General features: G+C 39.8%; 1 protein-coding gene across 4 annotated transcripts in view; it reads right to left on the minus strand.

Annotated features, from left to right (window-relative positions):
* Positions 1-18,249, minus strand: part of HPS3 (HPS3 biogenesis of lysosomal organelles complex 2 subunit 1) — a 55,287-nt gene extending 37,038 nt beyond the window's left edge. For all 4 annotated transcript variants that reach the window (XM_054700740.1, XM_037525820.1, XM_054700742.1 and 1 more), the window contains exons 1-5: positions 17,991-18,249; positions 8,966-9,457; positions 8,022-8,193; positions 7,829-7,914; positions 4,132-4,324 (exon numbers count right to left, since the gene is read on the minus strand). In XM_054700740.1, the coding sequence (XP_054556715.1) occupies positions 4,132-4,324; positions 7,829-7,914; positions 8,022-8,193; positions 8,966-9,457; positions 17,991-18,207 (1,160 nt within the window). In that variant the 5' untranslated portion in view covers positions 18,208-18,249. The remainder of the gene's footprint in view (positions 1-4,131; positions 4,325-7,828; positions 7,915-8,021; positions 8,194-8,965; positions 9,458-17,990) is intronic.
* Between the last annotated feature and the right edge of the window lie 259 nt (positions 18,250-18,508).

Below are 18,508 nucleotides of genomic sequence, written 5' to 3' on the forward strand. Positions count from 1 at the left end.
ACAATATACATAGAGAACCCCAAAATCTCCACAGAAAAACTAATTCAACTCATCAATCAATTCAGTAAAGTGGCAGGATACAAAATCAACACGCAAAAGTCAGTAGCCTTCCTATACACAAACAATAAATCTGAAGAAGAAGAAATCAAAAAAACCACCCCTTTTATTATCGAAACAAAAAAAATCAAATATTTGGGAATAAATCTAACAAAAGAGGTAAAGGACCTATACAAAGAAAACTATAAAACACTGTTAAAAGAAATAGAAGAAGACACAAAGAAATGGAAAGACATCCCCTGCTCATGGATTGGAAGAATAAACATTATTAAAATGGCCATCCTACCAAAAGCAATATACAGATTCAATGCTATTCCAATCAAAATCTCAATGGCATTCTTCAAAGAAATAGAACAATTATTGATGAAATTCATATGGAATCACCAAAAACCCCGAATAGCCAAAGCTCTACTGAAAAAAAAAGAAGGAAATGGAGGCATCACACTCCCAGACTTCAAACTATACTACAAAGCCATAATCATCAAAACTGCATGGTATTGGAACAAGAACAGACATACAGACCAATGGAATCGAATAGAAAATCCAGAAATAAACCCACAGATTTATGGTCAACTAATCTTTGACAAAGGAGCAAAGAATATGCATTGGAGCAAAGAAAGTTTGTTCAATAAATGGTGCTGGGAAAACTGGGTCGCTACATGCAAAAGAATGAAGCTTGACCACTACCTCACACCATACACAAAAATCAACTCAAAATGGATTAAAGAACTAGACATAAGACCTGAAACCATAAAATACATAGAAGGAAATATAGGCGAAACACTACGGGATTTGCACAGCAAAGACATCTTTACAGACACATCACCCAAAGCAGTGATAGTGAAGAGAAAGATAAACAGCTGGGACTACATCAAATTAAAGAGCTTCTGCACAGCAAAAGAGACAATAACAAAAACAAAGAGAAACCCCACCAACTGGGAGAACATTTTTGCACACAACACTAATGATAAAGGACTGATCACAAAAATCTGCAAAGAGCTGATGAGACTCAGCAACAACAAAGAAAATAATCCAGTCAAAAAATGGGCAGAAGAGCTAAAAAGAAACTTCTCTGAAGAGGAAATGCAAATGGCCAACAGACATATGAAAAAATGTTCAACATCACTTGTAATCAGGGAAATGCAAATCAAAACTACCATGAGATACCATCTCACACCAGTGAGAATGGCACATATTAAAAAAACTAGCAACAACAAATGTTGGCGAGGATGTGGAGAAAAAGGAACTCTTGTGCACTGTTGGTGGGAGTGCAAACTGGTCCAACCACTATGGAGAGCTGTGTGGAGATTTCTGGACCTACTAAACATAGAGCTTCCATATGATCCAGCAATTCCACTCCTAGGTATTTACCCAAAGGACACAGAAACATCAATTCCAAAGAGCACCTGCAGTCCTATGTTTATAGCAGCACTGTTTACAATAGCTAAGCTTTGGAAACAACCCAAATGCCCAAAAATAGATGACTGGATCAAGAAGATGTGGTACATATATACCATGGAATATTACTCAGCATTCAAAAAAGATAAACACATGCAATTTGCAGCAACATGGATGGCACTGGAAGGGATCATGCTCAGCGAAATAAGCCAAAAAGAAAAAGAAAAATACCGGATGGTCTCACTCATAGCAGGAATCTAGAAAACTTAAATAAGGGACCAGGAAAATGAATATAAGAAAGTGAAAATCAAAATCAACAAAAAACTATGAACCAGAGACACTTTTTGGGGGGTGGGGGGCGGGAGGGGAAGGATTGGGGTCAGAATGGGGCGTTTGCAATTGTATGGGGGAATATAAAAATAAAATTTAATATTTAAAAAAAAAAAAAATAAAGTGAATAACAAAAAAAAAAAAAAAAAAAACTTTTTTATTACCTTTTTTAAGGTCTATAAATATACGACTCTAAGAAACTTTTCAAACTTTAAGAAACTTCTATGTCAAGCCATTTCTAAAATATATCTATTGGATAAAATAAAAAATATGTAAAAATGAGTTCAACCATACAGGATTTCAAAAATAGGTATGGAGATCCTTATCAAGAATCTGAGTTTACATACAACTGCTATTCTAATGTTTAATGCCTCCACAGTAAAATTAATAATTTCAGCATATCCTTTGGTGTGGTATTAGGAAAACCTTCAGTAATATCCCACACCTGGAGGGAGGTAAAACCCACACATATGAGTCCTTCAAATCCATGTAATAATATTTTCAAGACACTGCACTCCAAACCAGTTCATGACATATCCTTCACCGTGTGTGGGGACAGGAAAGGAGAAGTTTAGAGGGTCCAATCACTTATTTCAGTGTTGTGCACATCTATGCAATCAGATGAAGAAAAGATGGACAGTCTTTTGTATCAATAGTTTAGACAGAAATTATTATTTTACAGGCCTCCCTGGTGGCACTGGGGGTTAAGTCTCAGCCTGAGTTCTATCCCCAGCCAGGGAGCTGACCCACATATGGCGCAGCAGACCTCTCCTGTCTCACCCGCTGCTCCCCTTATCAGCATGTTTCAGTAGATCTGCCTGTTCTGTTCCCCACTCTCTCTCTGGTGAATCCCCTCACCCCACACATCTCTGGCCTACACCCCAGTTCTTCTACACAAAATAAATAAAATCTTGCTGCAGTTTCCTAAGTTCTTCTGTACTACTAAAAATCTCTTCCTTCTCTTGCTTCCAAAGATGACCTTTGCCAGAGTTTAGTTTTCCAATTACTTTTCTGTCTACACACTCTTAAAGCCATGCTCATTACTTTGATAATCAGCTCTTTTTTGATAGTAATAAATGTCTAAGCTTTCCTCTCTTCTCCAATCTTCAGTCCTATGTGTCTAAAGTCTCCTTTAGATTACCTCTTGAAATTCCCTAAGCACCTAAAACTCAAATGTTTAAACCAAACTTCTCTATCACCTTATGCTACATCAGACTCCATTCTTCCATAAAAGCAGGCTCAAAACTTTGGTAGGGTTTTTCTTACCTCCTCCTTTCCATTACTCCCTCAAAACTAAGTCTTATAATTCTCTAACCAAAGCCTCTTCTTTCTATTCTTCCTTCTCCTCTCAGTGCTACTGCCCTGCCTGAATACAGCCCAGCATTACCCTCACCTGAACCACTCCAATAACTACTTAGAGATTCAGTCCATCTTCCAGTGACCACCATTAATTTACCTAAAGCAATGTTCTAATAACATCCCTTTCATTGATCAAAACCTTTAAAAATTCCTTAGTTTATGTTTCTAAGGCCCAAGCTACCTCTTAGCATTATTTTACCACTTCTCTATGTTTCAACTCCTTCATATTTAAAGAATATAAGTACACAATAATTGGAAACTGAGAAGACTAGTTACTGCTACTCTGTACACATAAGAAACATTCCAATAGCATTTCCACTCAAAACAGAAGTGGGGAGTAAAGGGAAACACCCATTCTGGAAGCAGGTATCAGAATCTCCAAGTGTGTCCTGTGCTGACTGAAATATACTCCAGCACCTGCTGGAGATTTGATACTGCCACTCAGCTAAAGGGAAGGGAAAAAAAACTGTTTTATACAATAAAATTTTAGATGCTTCTACAGAATTGGATATAGCATTTCTTTATAGTCATTCCTTATATCTATAATGTCCTTTTCTTACAATCTCCAAATCCAACTATCAAATTCTAACTAACTTTCAGGCCTCACTTAAAACACAAAAAACTGAGACATGACTCAGTCAAGAAGTATTTTCCCCCTCTCAGAGCCTATCCTACTTTCAAGAATCTCAAGACATTCTTCATAAATCTCCTAGCATTTGTGCTCCTTATATCATGTCTCTGACTATGTTTTTACTTTGGAAAGTAGTTTGTAAGCTTAAGAAGACTGAAAAAGGACTGGTGATGGTTCACAGCCGAATGGGTGGTGGGAATTTCACAGGCACTATAACTGAGATAAAAATGCATACATTGTACAAAAATGAAAAATGATATAAAATTATATAAAATAAAAAAATTATTTAAAAAAGACCATAAGAATTTACAGAAAAATAAATGACTCAAACACCACCAGGTGATACTGCTACATACCTTGTAATAACATGCAAAAACTGTGGCGTAAGCACTGCCTGCTGAGATTTCTCAGGATACTGGTAGACTGACATTAATTCAACAGACTTGACAACCATGTAGAGATAGCCCACGTGAGGTAATGAAAAGAAACAAAAAAGACTCAGCAACTTTTCTTCCTGAGATGAATTTTTTCTATCAGAAGTAAAAGAACCTGTGTGGAAAAGAAAACACCACAAAATCACTAAATAAAGCAATCAATACCTTGACTTTTCTATGTAAAAATTCTGTGTGGTTAACCAGAGTTGCTAGGAGGGATTTGTTCTTAATAGAAGAATGACAATAAGAGATGAAAAAGGAACATAACATTGGTTATCTCAGTTAAAAAAAGGAGTAATACAATTAGAATATCATTTTGCAACTGCTAATAAACAGATTAGATAATAATCACCAGTGCCTATTAGCATCACAAAGGAATCAATCAGATAATAATACCTACCTCCTAAGAGAACTGAATGCTACTTGTGTTAATGAAATATAAACATTCAACACAATCAAGAGAAATACAGTGTGAGCTATATATGTAATTTAGGGTTTTCTATTAATCGCTTTTAAAAACGTTTAACAAGAAAAATACAAAATGTAGTAATAGATTTTAACTCAAGCATATGCAAAGATTTCAATAAGAAATAAAAAAAATAGTTATTTTATATTTGTTTTTGTTATACTAAGTGTTCAAGATCTACTGTTTGATTTACATTTATAGGACATCTCAATTCAGACTAATCACATTTTAAGCACTCAATTGCTACATGCTGCTACTTGCAACCATGCTGAACAGTGCAACTTCAGGTCTAACTACCAAATCACAGGCCAATACAGAAGATATAGGAACATGGTAAATGATATTGTGAGTATTCAATTAGTACAAACTAGTACAGTTTCTTGCTAACTAAACCATAATTAAAAGTGAAACAGGGGCCTCCCCTAGTGGCACAGCGGTTGAGCGCTGTGCTGCGAAGCTGCCCACAGCCTCTGCAGTGCCCGTTCAATCCCCGGCCACCGTGAGGGTCCCACATGGCGCGACAGACCTCTCCTGCCGCGTGCGCTGCTCCCCTCAGTAATGTATTTCATCGGTCTGCTTGTTCTGTTTCCCGCTCTGGCTCTAGTGAATTCTTTCACCCTCCCATGCTTCTGACTGTACCCAGTGCTTGTATAAATAAATAAATAAATAAATCTTAAAAAAAAAGCGAAACAGGCAGAACCTATACAGAACCTGTATTTCAAAAAAGATGTAAAAGACATAGCAATCAATCACAATGTATAAACCTTATTTGGAATCTTAAGAAAAAATTTTAGACAATCAGGGAAATTAACATGGCATTTGAAGACATCTATGTATTTTTTATTAATATGAACTGGCATTTGAGGTTCCTTTTAAAAATCCTTTTCTCTAGGGGCCTCCCCGGCGGCACAGCAGGTTGAGCACAGCGCTGTGAAGCTGTCCGCAGCATCTGCAGCATGGGTTCGATTCCCGGCCGGCCAGGGAGATTCCCACATGGCGTGGCAGACCTCTCCTGTCACGCCTGCTGCTCCCCTCAGCAGTGCTTTCGGTCTGTCTGCCTGTTCTGCTCCCCACTCTGTCTCTGGTGAATCCTCTCACCCTCCCGTGCCTCTGCTATTGTATAAATAAAAAATAAATCTTTTTAAAAAAATCCTTTTCTCTTAAAAACATACTGAAATATTTATGGATGAAATGGTATAAATTTTGAGATCAAAAGTTTGCATCAAGACAATCTGACATGGGGCAGAGTGTGATCAGAGGAGACAATGTTGAAGCTATATTATAAGTATATCAGGTTCACTGTACTACTTTCTCTAAATCGATGTGCTTGGAATTTCTCAGAGTCAAAAATTTTTAAAGTAACCCTTTATGGACACCGATTAAGAACAAAAGAAAGTCCAATCCTGGACTGGCCCAAAGCAACCTGTTCAGTTTTTTCTAACTCTTATTCCCTACATACGGTGCTCTAGTTCAACAGAACTGCTGGTTAATTTCCAAACACACATGAAGATAGTGCACCTTGCACATGTTGGTTCCCCTTATTTGTTATCATACTAATTTCACCTAAAAATTCTACTCATCCATTAGGGCACAGGTCAAATACGAACTACCCATTCACTCATTTGTCTATATGCACCACTGTTCTAGGTTCTAAGAATCTAAGAGTGCACAGGACAAGGTAACTGCATTCATTCTAATGATGCGGATTTGGGGGGGGAGGGGGTAAGAATAAATTGGTACTCTGTAGTCTATGGAGAGGGGATAGTTTAAGAGGTCAGGGAAGTCCTTGGTGGGGTGACATTTGAGCTTTGAGTTGAATGACTCAAAGATATCACTAAAGATCTGAGGAAAGTACTCTTTAAACACAGGAAGAATAAACAATAGGTCTTGACAAGCATGCACTTGGCATATCTAAAGAACAGGGAAAAATCACCAGGTTAGATTTCAGTAAGCGGGGGTAAGAGCAGGAGATGAGTTCAGAATTAGGGTCATCTAGGCCCTGCAAAGGATTTAGGATTTTATTCTAAGTTCCATGGCAAGCCATTAGATAAAATGACCCTGTAATATGACCATGTGTCCTGTCTGGTCTCCAGTCTCATCTTATGCACCTTCTTTGCTTGACTCTCCCATTTTGCTTCTCTCAGTTCCTCAAACATAAGATTTTCCCTCCACCACAGGGCCCTGCCACTTGCTTCCTCTGTCTGGTTTTTGTTTCTTTGTTTTTTTTTTGTTTTTTTTTTTTGGGGGGGTTGTCTTCCCTGCACCAAACCTCTCTACAAATCAGCCCCAATTTACTCTAGCTCTCCTTCTCAGAAAGCATTCCACGCTTGACTTCCCTTCCCCCTAGATGAGGTTGGGATCTTTTATTATAGGCTCTCCAAGTAGGGTCTTATCCCATAGAACACTCATTTCAGTGTGTAATTATTTACTCTTTTTTGTGATTACTTGATTAACATCTACCACCCCCAATAGACAATGAGCTCTATGAATGCAAGTACTTCACAAATTTTTGCTTATCATTGGCACCCTAGTATTCAGCACAATACTTAGCACAGTACATAGGTACTCAATAAATGTTTACTGAAAGAAAGAAAAAGAAGGTTATAAAGACATTTCATTAGAATATTTCAATCTTTCTCTATGCCAGGACCAAGAACAGTCCCCAATGGTGATTCTCAATCTTGGCTAGCCACTAAATTCCTAGGAATACTGTTGCCCAGGACCTGTAGTTGGTCCATTAAGTCAGAATCCCCAATATGTAGAGCCTGGGCATCAGTATTTTGAAAAGCATCTATGTATGTTCAGTGTGCAGCAAAGTTAAAAACCACTGTTCTAAATAAATTCCATTTGGTCTTCATTTTCCCAGCTTGCTCATATTACAAGAAGTTTTAACAAATACCCAGCAGAAATCTAGAAAAACCTCAGCTATGACAGGGCTCCACTTCCAAATTGGAACTGGTTTTGGTCTGCCACAGCCTCACCATGGCTTCTCCTAGCACGCAGGGTTTCCTTTGTAGGGCTCACAGGTAGTTGTTAAGGAACTCGTTCCAGGTCACAGGGTGATTCAGTAGAACCTTACCCATTAGCCACATCGGTCTCCTCTTTTAATCCAGAGCCTTTCACCTCACTGCACTGCAGCACTGTCATACTTACCTGTTTGGTAAATGGGTAGCAGCTGAAGTGAATGCAACTTGGCATCATCGGGCAAAATATAGGATGAAATATCAGGAGCAAAACGTCTGTGGGTTTAAAAAGAAAAAAAGAAAAGAGGGTGAGATCTTATTTCCATGTTCTGTAAGCAGGTAAATATATATTAAATGCTGGTGAACAACAAGCTTTCTAATACCTATAGAGCAGGTGCTGAACATGAAAATATTTTATTTTTTCATCAGATAATCCTATTGTCTCCAGTGTAACAGATACTCCACACTGTTCACTTTTTTCACCAAGAAGTTCCATAGGCTTTTGGCAGATTACAAAATCATCTGATTCAAGTTGCAAAGTTTCATTACTGGTGCCTTAAAAAGTAAGATTTAAGAAGAGTTTAATAATTCCAAATACTACTCGAATAAAAATTATATTTCAAAGCATTTCCCCCACCAATTTAGACATAAGATTTTATTTATTTAAAGACATAAACATCTCCTATATTCACAAGACCCTATGGTTTTGAAAAGTCATAATCTAGTTCATTTATTACTCACAATTGATAAAGTACAGCATGTTATTATAATCAATCCTTTATACATGAGGAAACTGAAAATCAGATATATATATCTATAAACTGGAACTAAAAACTCAAGTAACACTTCTTTTATTGATAAATATGTTTGTTTGTTTTAAGATTTATTTATTTATACAAGCACTGGGTACAGTCAGAAGCACGGGAGGGTGAGAGAACACACCAGAGCCAGAGTGGGGAACAGAACAGGCAGACTGAAGAAATACACTGCTGAGGGGAGCAGCGGGAGAGACAGGAGAGGTCTGCTGTGCCATGCGGGACCCTCGCCAGAGGCCAGGGATCAAACCGGCGCTGTAGAGGCTGCGGGCAGCTTCGCAGCCCAGCGCTCAATCACTGTGCCACCAGGGGAGGCCCGATAAATATATGTTAAAATGCAATTACATACTACAGAATCAGATGTGGGCAGCCGGATCATAAACCTTAATCCCATGTATAAGGAATAACTAAATATACATATTATTGGAATGACAATTTATGTGACATCAGAGATTGCCAGAAGTAAGGATTTTCTCTACACCTGAAACAAGAAAACTAAATTCAAAACTTACCTTGTGTCTGTTTCACTGAATTGTTGGTCTTATGTGGACGGTGGGTAACATTCTCTCCATCTTTGGGATCTGACTCCAGTTTTAGGATTAAGACTTCTAAGTCTGACATAACAGCGGCATATCCAACACAAAAAGATATTTCAACAGGAGTGATATTATCTATGTGTATTATTAAAGAATGTTCAAAGTCCAATATTGAGAATTCTTCATTAATGATCTGATACTTTAGAGTAAATAAGACTAACTTATTTGTGCAGCCAACAAGAAGGTCTCCTTTCACAGGGCAGCAAGAAATGCTCAAAGGGTTCTCAGAGAGCGGCATTTCAACAATAGACAGCTGGTCTCTGAAGCTTTCACTGAAGGGTGCCTCCACATTATGTCCAACCATTCGGATACACACTCGAGAGTTCTCAGTCCTTTTACTTCTGCAGTTCACATAAGCACGGAGAAACCTAGCTTTGTTTTTCTCTTCAATTGCTACTAAATAGTCTCCTGAAAAGAAAGATTATACTTAGAATTTGTAATTGGAAACAACTACTTACCTATGTTATTAAATGATTAGTGAATCCTAAGGAATGATTAAGTTAAATATTGTTACACTGTGTTCCCCAGGAAAGGGGGAGGTTCCAGGTTCCCTGTCCCATCCAATGGAGGGCAGAGGTGAGCAGGAAGGAAAAGAAGCTGGAGAGAAGCCTGGGAAAAGGAAGGAAGCAGGATACAGAGCAAAAAGACTTGAAGGAGGCACATGGAGCAGAAAGACATGTGAAGCTGTGCTGGCTTCTTGGTCCTGGACTGGTTGAAACAGATGTGGTGAAAGAACGGTGGGGAGGTTAACAATGGCCGCTTTTATCTTGATTTTGATTTTGCTCTTTTCCTTCCAGACCTGTCTGACTGTTTCCTACCCTTTTCTGTGGGTTCCCATTGGAAGGTACTGTAGACTTGTACTGTAGACTTGTACTGTAGACTTGCTTGTACAGCTTTCAGGCCGTACTTGGCACCAACCCTGTTTGGCTGGACATTTACCAACGAGGGGATAGGTAACTTTGGGTGATTGATTTGGAAACTATATTCTTTGTCTTTTCTGTATTGAACACTAATTGTATTAAAGTTCCTTTCCATTAAAGGTCTTACATGTTTTGTCTTGACGCAGAAGGTGACAGAACCTATTTAAAGCGGGCAGGTTTGGGTGACATGGGGTGCCCTTTTCCCTGTCCTAAACAGACTGACTAAATAAAACCCTAAATAATGTAATCTAAGGTACATTTTTAACTGACATTAGATGTTTAGGTTCTGAAACACATTTTTCCCAATTTAAGTGTCTTAATATAATGCATTAATTATTTGTGTAGAAATTCTACGTTTTATTCCTTATATTAGCTCTAAATGTTTTCAATAGCTCTAAATTCAAGTTTCAATAAAGCTCTCCTGACATAAGAGTTCAATAGTATTAGTGTGACTCTAAAATTAGGTCTAAATTAAGGAACTCTAAAAAGTTTGGCAAAATGTACATCGAAATACCTCCCAAAACTCACATCTTCAAGTCAATTTTGACAAATAACACAAAACAGTACATATTTTTTAAAAATGTAAACCTATGGTAAATTCCTTTTAATTGTTGATTATATTAGCTTTTTCAAATTACAAAAATAATTTGGCATTTACTTTTTGTTGTGAGAAGTCAAAGTGGTAAAGAAATGCAAAATGAAAAGCATAATGATCTCCCTGCTGCAGCCCCTTCCCTGCGAAGCCAATGTTCACACACCCAGTATCTGTGAGTCCTTTTATATCTTTATCCAATACAAAAATCAGAGGGATATTTTCTTTTACTAAAAAGAAATCAACATAAATATATTTAACTATCTGCAACTTTTAAAAATCACCAATAAATCTTTCCCTCCAGGTCAACAGAATAACAATATCTGAATAATATCCTGTATTTGTATGTGCCATTCTTTATTCAACAATTCCTCTGGGCCTCCTTGGTGGCCCAAGGGGTTAAGCAACGCACTATGAAGCAATCCGCAACCTCTACAGCACAAGTTCGATCCCCGGCCCACCAGGGAGCAAACCACATGGCAAAGCAGACTTCTCCTGTCTTGCCAGCTGCTCCCCTCAGCAATGTATTTCAGTCAGTCTGCCTGTTCTGTGCCCCACTCTGTCTCTGGTAAATCCTCTCATCCCCCCATCTCTGGCCTGTGCCCCAGCTCTTGTATGTATAAAAAAATAAATCTTAAAAAAAATAATTCTTCTATTTCTATTAATAGACATGCAAGTATTTCCAGGGTGTTTTTGATTGTTTGGCTGGGTTTTTCCTGTTTGTTTGTTTGTTTGTTTTTATCACTGAATGCTTAAACAATTAGGATTATATCTACATATTTATGGTAGTAAATCTTAAATTCATCTGCAGGGGATATATTCCAAGACCCCCAAGGTAAGCCTGAAATCAGGAATAGCACTGAATCCTAATATACTATGTTTTCTCCTATACATACATATGACAAAGTTTATAAAATTAGAGATTTACAATAACTAACAGTAAATAGATGAATTATAATATACTGTAATAAAAGTTATGTGATGGGCCTCCCCGATGGTGCAGCAGTTGAGCACTGGGTTGCGAAGCTGCCCGCGGCCTCTGCGGCGCCAGTTAGATCCCTGGCTGCTCCCCGGCCACCGGAGGAGGGTCCCGCATGGCGCGCAGACCTCTCCTGCCGCCTGCTGCTCCCCTCAGCAGTGTACTTCTGTCCTTCTGCCTGTTCTGCTCCCGGCTCTGGCTCTGGTGAATTCTCTCACCCTCCTGCGCTTCTGACTGTACCCAGTGCTTGTATAAACAAACAAACAAATAATAAATAAATAGATAAATAAATAAATGAATAAATAAGTAAATCTTTAAAAAAAAGTTATGTGAATGTGGTCTCACATTATCTTATTGTACATAATATTTTCAGACAGTGGTTGATTGTAACTGAAACCACAGAAAGCAAAACCTCATGTAACTGTAATTACTCTATTTAGTGGGAGTTTGTTTCAACAGCACAGACTGCAAATTAGAATGCTGGGCCAAAGGGCAAGTGTGCTTTAAATTTTAATAGCTATTGCCAGATTACTACAGCAGTTACTTATCAGAAATTCATGTTGCCAGAAGCACGGTTTGAACATTCCTATTTCCCGACATCCTCAATGGCACTGACGCCATGTGATGGGAAAATACAGACTTTCATGGTTATTATCATTTACTTTTCCCAGATCACTTATAGAGCTGGTCATCTCTCTCTTATGTTTATCGATCACATAGTTTCTCTTCTGAAAATTATCCATTAGGTTGTTTGATGTGATCTTTTTATCAAGGAATAACAGTTCTCTGAGTAAAAGTGACATGACTCCTTTGTTGACTATGAATAGCAAATCAATTTTAGTAGTCTACTGTTTGGCTTTGGGCTTTGCTTATGTAGTTAAATCTGTATCTTTTTCCATATGGCTTCAGAGTTTCCTATCTTTTTTAAACAGTCACAGATGTCCTCTAAATTACATAAATATACTCATATATATTCTATTTTAGTGGTTTTTATTTCACTTTTAATCTTTAGAACTTTGGGAGTGTGGAGTGGACTAAATCAGGGTTTTTACACATGCAAAGCATATTACATATTAACATTATTAAGTAAACCAGCCCTTCTCCAATGAGCTGACATTGAAACACTGCTGCAAGCATACTAATAGCAGACATGTACCACATACATGTGCAGCAAGTAAGCAGCCACAGGTCATTTCCACAGATACCCACTGTGTTGGCCCAGTTCACTTCTCCAAATTGAGCCAGTTTGGAGGGACAGGGCTTCTTCCTATACTGCTTCTATTGGTGCAAGAGATGGGATCTGCACTTGCTCTCTCCTGAGCTCTGGTAGAATGCCTGAACATACCTTGCAGGCCCTTAAGTTTGCCCACTCTGTTCTAGAGAATCAGTCTGGATGGAAAAAAGTCAAAAGACACTTTTGAAGTCTCCCTCTTCCTAGAACTATCCCAGAACATTTTGTGGTTAATGTTGTTAATTTCTTATTTTGGTAAAAAATATATAACAATAAAACCTACATATTAAGTATATAATTCAGTGACATCATGTACCATTCACATTGTTGTGCAATTATCATCATCCTTCTCCAGAACTCCCTAATTTTCCCAAAACTCTGCACTCATTAAACAGTAACTCCCAACCCTCCTTAGCCCCAGAATGGAAACTGCCATTCTACTTTCTGATTGACTATTTGACTATTCTGCGTACCCTATATTAACCAAATCATGCAATATCAGCCCATGTCAAGGTTCACTCGTATTGCATGTGTCAGAATTTTATCCTTTTCTAAGGCTGAATGATAATCTGTTGTACGCATATATCACACTTTGTTTACCTATTCATTTGTCAATAAACGATTGAGTTGCTTTCACATTTTGGCTCTCATGAAAAAAAACGCTGCTATGAACACTGATGCGCAAATATCTGCACAAGTCCTTGTTATCAATTATTTTGTATCTATACCTAGAAGTGAAATGCTATATCATATAGTAATCCCATATTTAATATTTTGAAGAACCATACTGTTTCCCAAAACAACGCTAGCATTTTACATTTCCACCAGCAACATAGAATGTTTCCAATTAATCCTTATCCTCACCAACACTGGTTATTTTCTGTATTTTTGACATATCCATTTTTTTTTTGTAAGTTTATGATTTTTTTTTTAAAAGACTTATTTATTTATACAAGCACTGGGTATAGTCAGAAGTGCAGGAGGGTAAGAGAATTCACCAGAGCCAGAGGGGAGAGCAGAGCAGGCAGACTGACAAAGTACACTGCTGAGGGGAGCAGCGGGTGCCAGGAGAGGTCTGCGTGCCATGTGGGACCCTCACCAGTGGCCAGGGATCAAACAGGTGCTGCAGAGGCTGCAGGCAGCTTGGGAACCCAGTGCTCAATCACTGCGCCACCAGGGAGGTCCTGGAATGGTTCTTTATATATTTTGGATATTTTCATATCCGTGATTTCCAATTTCTCCCACTATGTGCATTGCCCTTTCAATCTGTTTACAATTAATGTTCTTTGATGCACAAGTTTCATTTTGATATCCATTTTATTTTTTCTTTTGTTGCCCATGCTTTGGTGTCATATTCAAAAGTGAATGAATTTTAAATCTAAGAGTATTGAGCCTCCCCTGGTGGCGCAGGTGGTAGAGATCAGGGCTGTGAAGCTGTCCGCAGCCTCTGCAGCGCGGGCTCGATCCCCGCCTGCTTGCGAGAATCCTACATGGTACTGGCAGACCTCTCCTGTCTCACCGGCCTGCTGCTCCCCTCAGCAGTGTATTTCAGTCAGTCTGCCTGTTCTGTTCCCTACTCTCCACTCTGTCTCTGGTGAATCCTCTCACCCTCCCTTGCATCTGGCCTGTACCCCGGTTCTTGTATGTATGAATAAATGGATCTTTAAAAAAATAAATAAATAAATCTAAGAGTATTTGGTTACAACAAAAGCTTCTAAATTGTCACATCTATATGTCTAAATCATTGATAAATCTATATATCAACTGCTTATATATCTGCAAACTGTAGACAGTACCCATGTTGTGTTGTAAATTTTCAAATTAATAACTTGTTTTATAAATAATGAACTAGACTTGCAAAGTATGATCAGAGCTTAAGCATTCTCTCAATTAATGCTCCAACAGCCTTCCAATATACAGTAAGTTCTCATCTTGGTCCACAGGTTCTTAGAAACTTTGACTTTAAACAAAATAATATGTAACAAAACCAGGTCCCTAAATAAGTCCATTCAAGGAAATACATAATTTAGTCACCTGTTGTACAGATAATCCCCTCCATTTTTTAGATCAGGAATGCAAGACTCGTAAAAGCTAAGTAACTTACCTGAGACAACACAGCCAACGAATGATGGCACTAGAACTTAAACTCTCCTGGGTAGCACAAAACTGGTGTTCAATTCACCAATAATGCTGCCTTTCTCAAATGTTAAAAGGAAGATATAAGTCTAGGTGATTCTTTGGAGGTCATACAGCCCTCCACAAGAGAAAGGGATTGAACTTTTAAAGCATTATGTGGCCAATGCTTTATTTTCCTTATTTTACAATAGCTTCGATTTTCACTAATTAAATATCAGTCTCATATTTACTCTTAACCTGAGAGTCACTGATATTTAAAAATACGCAATCTTTTCCTTTTACTTAGCAGGATCACATCTGGTTAATGCTAACACCAGACAGAAAAGACTGCATTCCCATGACAAAATGGACATCAGAGGCAAAGTTATTTTTTTAAAGATTTATTTATTTATGCATACAAGAACTAGGGTACAGGTCAGATGTGTGGGAGGTGAGAGGATTCACCAGAGACAGAGTGGGGAACAGAACAGGCAGACTGACTGAAATACACTGCTGAAGGGAGCAGTGGGCGAGACAGGAGAGGTCTGCTGCGCCATGTGGGTCACCTCCCTGGCTGGCCTGGGATAGAACTCATGCTACAGAGGCTGTAGACAGCTTCACAATACTGTGCTTAATCCCTTGCGCCACAAGGGAGGCAGAGGCAAAATTAATATTCACTGCATCAAAATATGCTTCATTACTTTAGAAAAGCTGAAGGGGGGTAGGGTTTGGGGGTAACTGGGGGTGGGGATTATGGAATAGACTAGGGCTGTTTAATACACTTGTGCTGAGGACAGGTGATGAGGGCCATGTGGTCTTGCACACCCCATCCTGCCAGTTCTAGAGACCTAAACACAAGTGTCCAGCATCAGAGCTCCTCACAGAGCATTCAACCCTTGCCACCAGGCCTTTCTTCTAATGAGCACTGAGTGCTCTTATTTCCTCCTTCTACCATCATACACAAAACTTAAATTAAGTTTCCCTTACCGATGATGATCCCATCCTTCAGAATGTCTACCTGGCTTTTCTCCTAACATTCCCCAATTATATAAAAAGAGAATAGCAATCCCATTAATTAGAGATAAAACAAACAGAATTGTTTTCTGCTTGGGTACAACTGCAAAGCATTTATAGTAAATATGAAAGGCTGACAGAAGATTCATTCTGTTTTTGACAGTGGAAGATCTGCTACAGAGGAAGACACAGGGAGCTTAGAACAGAAATTCTCATGGCCAAATTAATGAGAGCAGGAGAAAGAAGACCAAAAGGAAAACTCTGAGAAGCAGAAAAGAGTTGTCTGGATATCAGTATAGCTAGGAAGTGTGGATTAATAGCACTCCCCAGGGTTAAGTTCAAGCGTTCAAGCCTAGGACTGAAAGCCACCCCTTGAGCTATTATGATCCAAGCTAATGTCATACCACATGATTCCTGAACATTCTTTAAGGCAGACAACTGGATTACAAAAACATCTTTGTTTTTAACGGCTTTACTAATGAGGTTACCATTCTACTCAATGTGTACAGCAGCCAGTATGGTTTTAGGTCAGCAGTCCTGTCCTGGCTAAATATTAGACACACCCCATGCCAGGTCACACCGCAAGAAACTGACATTATTTCTCTGAGTGTAGTTCAGATGTTTTTTAATGCTCCCTGGGTAACTCTTATGCACAAATAGTGGCACCCGGGGATCTAAAGAATCAACACTACTGACAGGCAAGAGATCTAGAGATTTACATAATGCCTGCCACTTCCAAGTCTAGAGTAAATGTCCATTTGGAAGAAAATCATGTAAACATGAGGTCTGTCTGTCTCTCCCATACACACAAACAAGTTTGCCACTCAGTAAGAACTTGATAGTTGGAACTCCTGGGCCTAAAAAAGGGGTGAATGGGAAAAACCAACAATATTGTGAAAAGATTAAAAATTTCCTAAGATATACCAAAATCATAATTTTCTGCTAAAAGAGAACTTACAGATCTTATAAATGGTTTTCAAGCAGGTTTATGGACCAATACAGGCCCCTGTTGCTGCCTTTACTAGTCAAAAGAAAAAAACAATGGCAACATAGTAAGTTGCTCAGAAGGCAAAGACACCAGTGTGTTTTCTCATATAAATAATGGTGATAGTAAACAGTAGGGCTTTTCATTGTTTTAAATACGTATCTCTACCTGATAAAAATGAACAGTCAGATAATACATATGGTGAATTTTACTGACCCACACAATTCCAATGTCTAATCAATGATCTAGCAACTCAACTTACTTTTTCTTTTATTGAAATTGAAACTGAAATCCATAGCTCTACACACTCACATCTAGCCAGCTACAGAATAGAAATTAGCCATAGCTCTTAATACTCCAAGTTAAATACTTCAGTCAAGGATTTTTTTCCACCATAAATAGATTCATTTACAGTTTTACCCCCCTCTTGGGGGAAAAAAAAAAATCAAACTAAGTGCATTACTAGGCTGTTAAAAGAATGCTTCGATGAAACCTTCTGTCTCATGAAAAGCACCTATTTTTAAATGCTGCATTTTTCTAAAATAGAAATCCACTAGAACTCCTTCATACTGTTTCACATTTCTGGTGAAAGAACAGAGAGTACTGCTACACCTGTTTGGGGCGTAGTAAAGGTCCAAAATCCAAGTTCCACCTTAATCAGATTTAAAAGTCAGCATAGATGTTAGGTTTCAAAAATGGACAGGAAGTAGACAGAAGCAGCATAAATGTAAAAGGACTGGCTATGAGTTGGGTAAATGTTGACGCTAGAGATTCGGGATAGTATTCTTCCTACTTTTCTATGTGTTTGAAATGTCCGGTACTAAAAGAGCTTTTTAAGTGGTTTAAGAGTCTGGGCTGAGTCACCTCACGCAGTCACCTAACCACGCCTGGCAAGCACAGCCTGCCGGCCCACGAGAGGCGGGCTCACGCCGCGGTTGCCAGGACAACCGCACGCCCCGCCGGGCTCCGAAACCAGCCGCGCCGCCCCGGGAGACCTCTCGGTAGTTCCGGGAGGCACGAATTCCCTACCCACCCAGAGCGGCCGCCCCCCAGGCCGAGGCCCCAAGCCAGGACCCCAGTGCCCCCTCGCCCGCCCGCTACTCACCCGCCGCGCAGTAGGCCAGGCGCAGCACGCGGCCCAGCGTGGAAAAAGTGCACTGGGACCGGCACAGCCCCTGGGCGTCGACAGCGAACACCTCCACCTTGCAGCCCGCCGCCACGAACAGCGCGTCGCGCCCTCCGCCGCAGAACGTCTCGGGCTCCTGCTTGCAGGGCACCACCTGCTGCGACCCGAACGGGTGCAGGTTGTACAGTTGCACCATCCCGGAGACGGGCTGCGGCCCGCCGGGCGGGCGCCTGGAGACCCCGCGCCGGCCGCGGAGGCAGGACCACTTCCGCGAGCAGCCGGGCCGGACCCAGTCACGTGACCGCCAGCCCCGCCCGCCGGCGGCTCCGCTTCTTAAAGAGGCGGGTGGCGAGGAGAGGTCACGCCACTTTCGGACCGACCCCCCTCCACCCCGGATCCGCCGGCCCCGGGGCCCCGCGGCGCTGTGCTGGCCGGGCTCAACGCTCAGCTGATCGCCCCCGCCGAGACTGCTACGTCCTTCCCCTGGTATTTTCACA

The sequence above is a fragment of the Talpa occidentalis genome, unplaced genomic scaffold (assembly GCF_014898055.3).
Source record: "Talpa occidentalis isolate TD23 unplaced genomic scaffold, MPIMG_talOcc4v2.1 talOcc4.4, whole genome shotgun sequence".
In the NCBI taxonomy this organism is placed as follows: domain Eukaryota; kingdom Metazoa; phylum Chordata; class Mammalia; order Eulipotyphla; family Talpidae; genus Talpa; species Talpa occidentalis.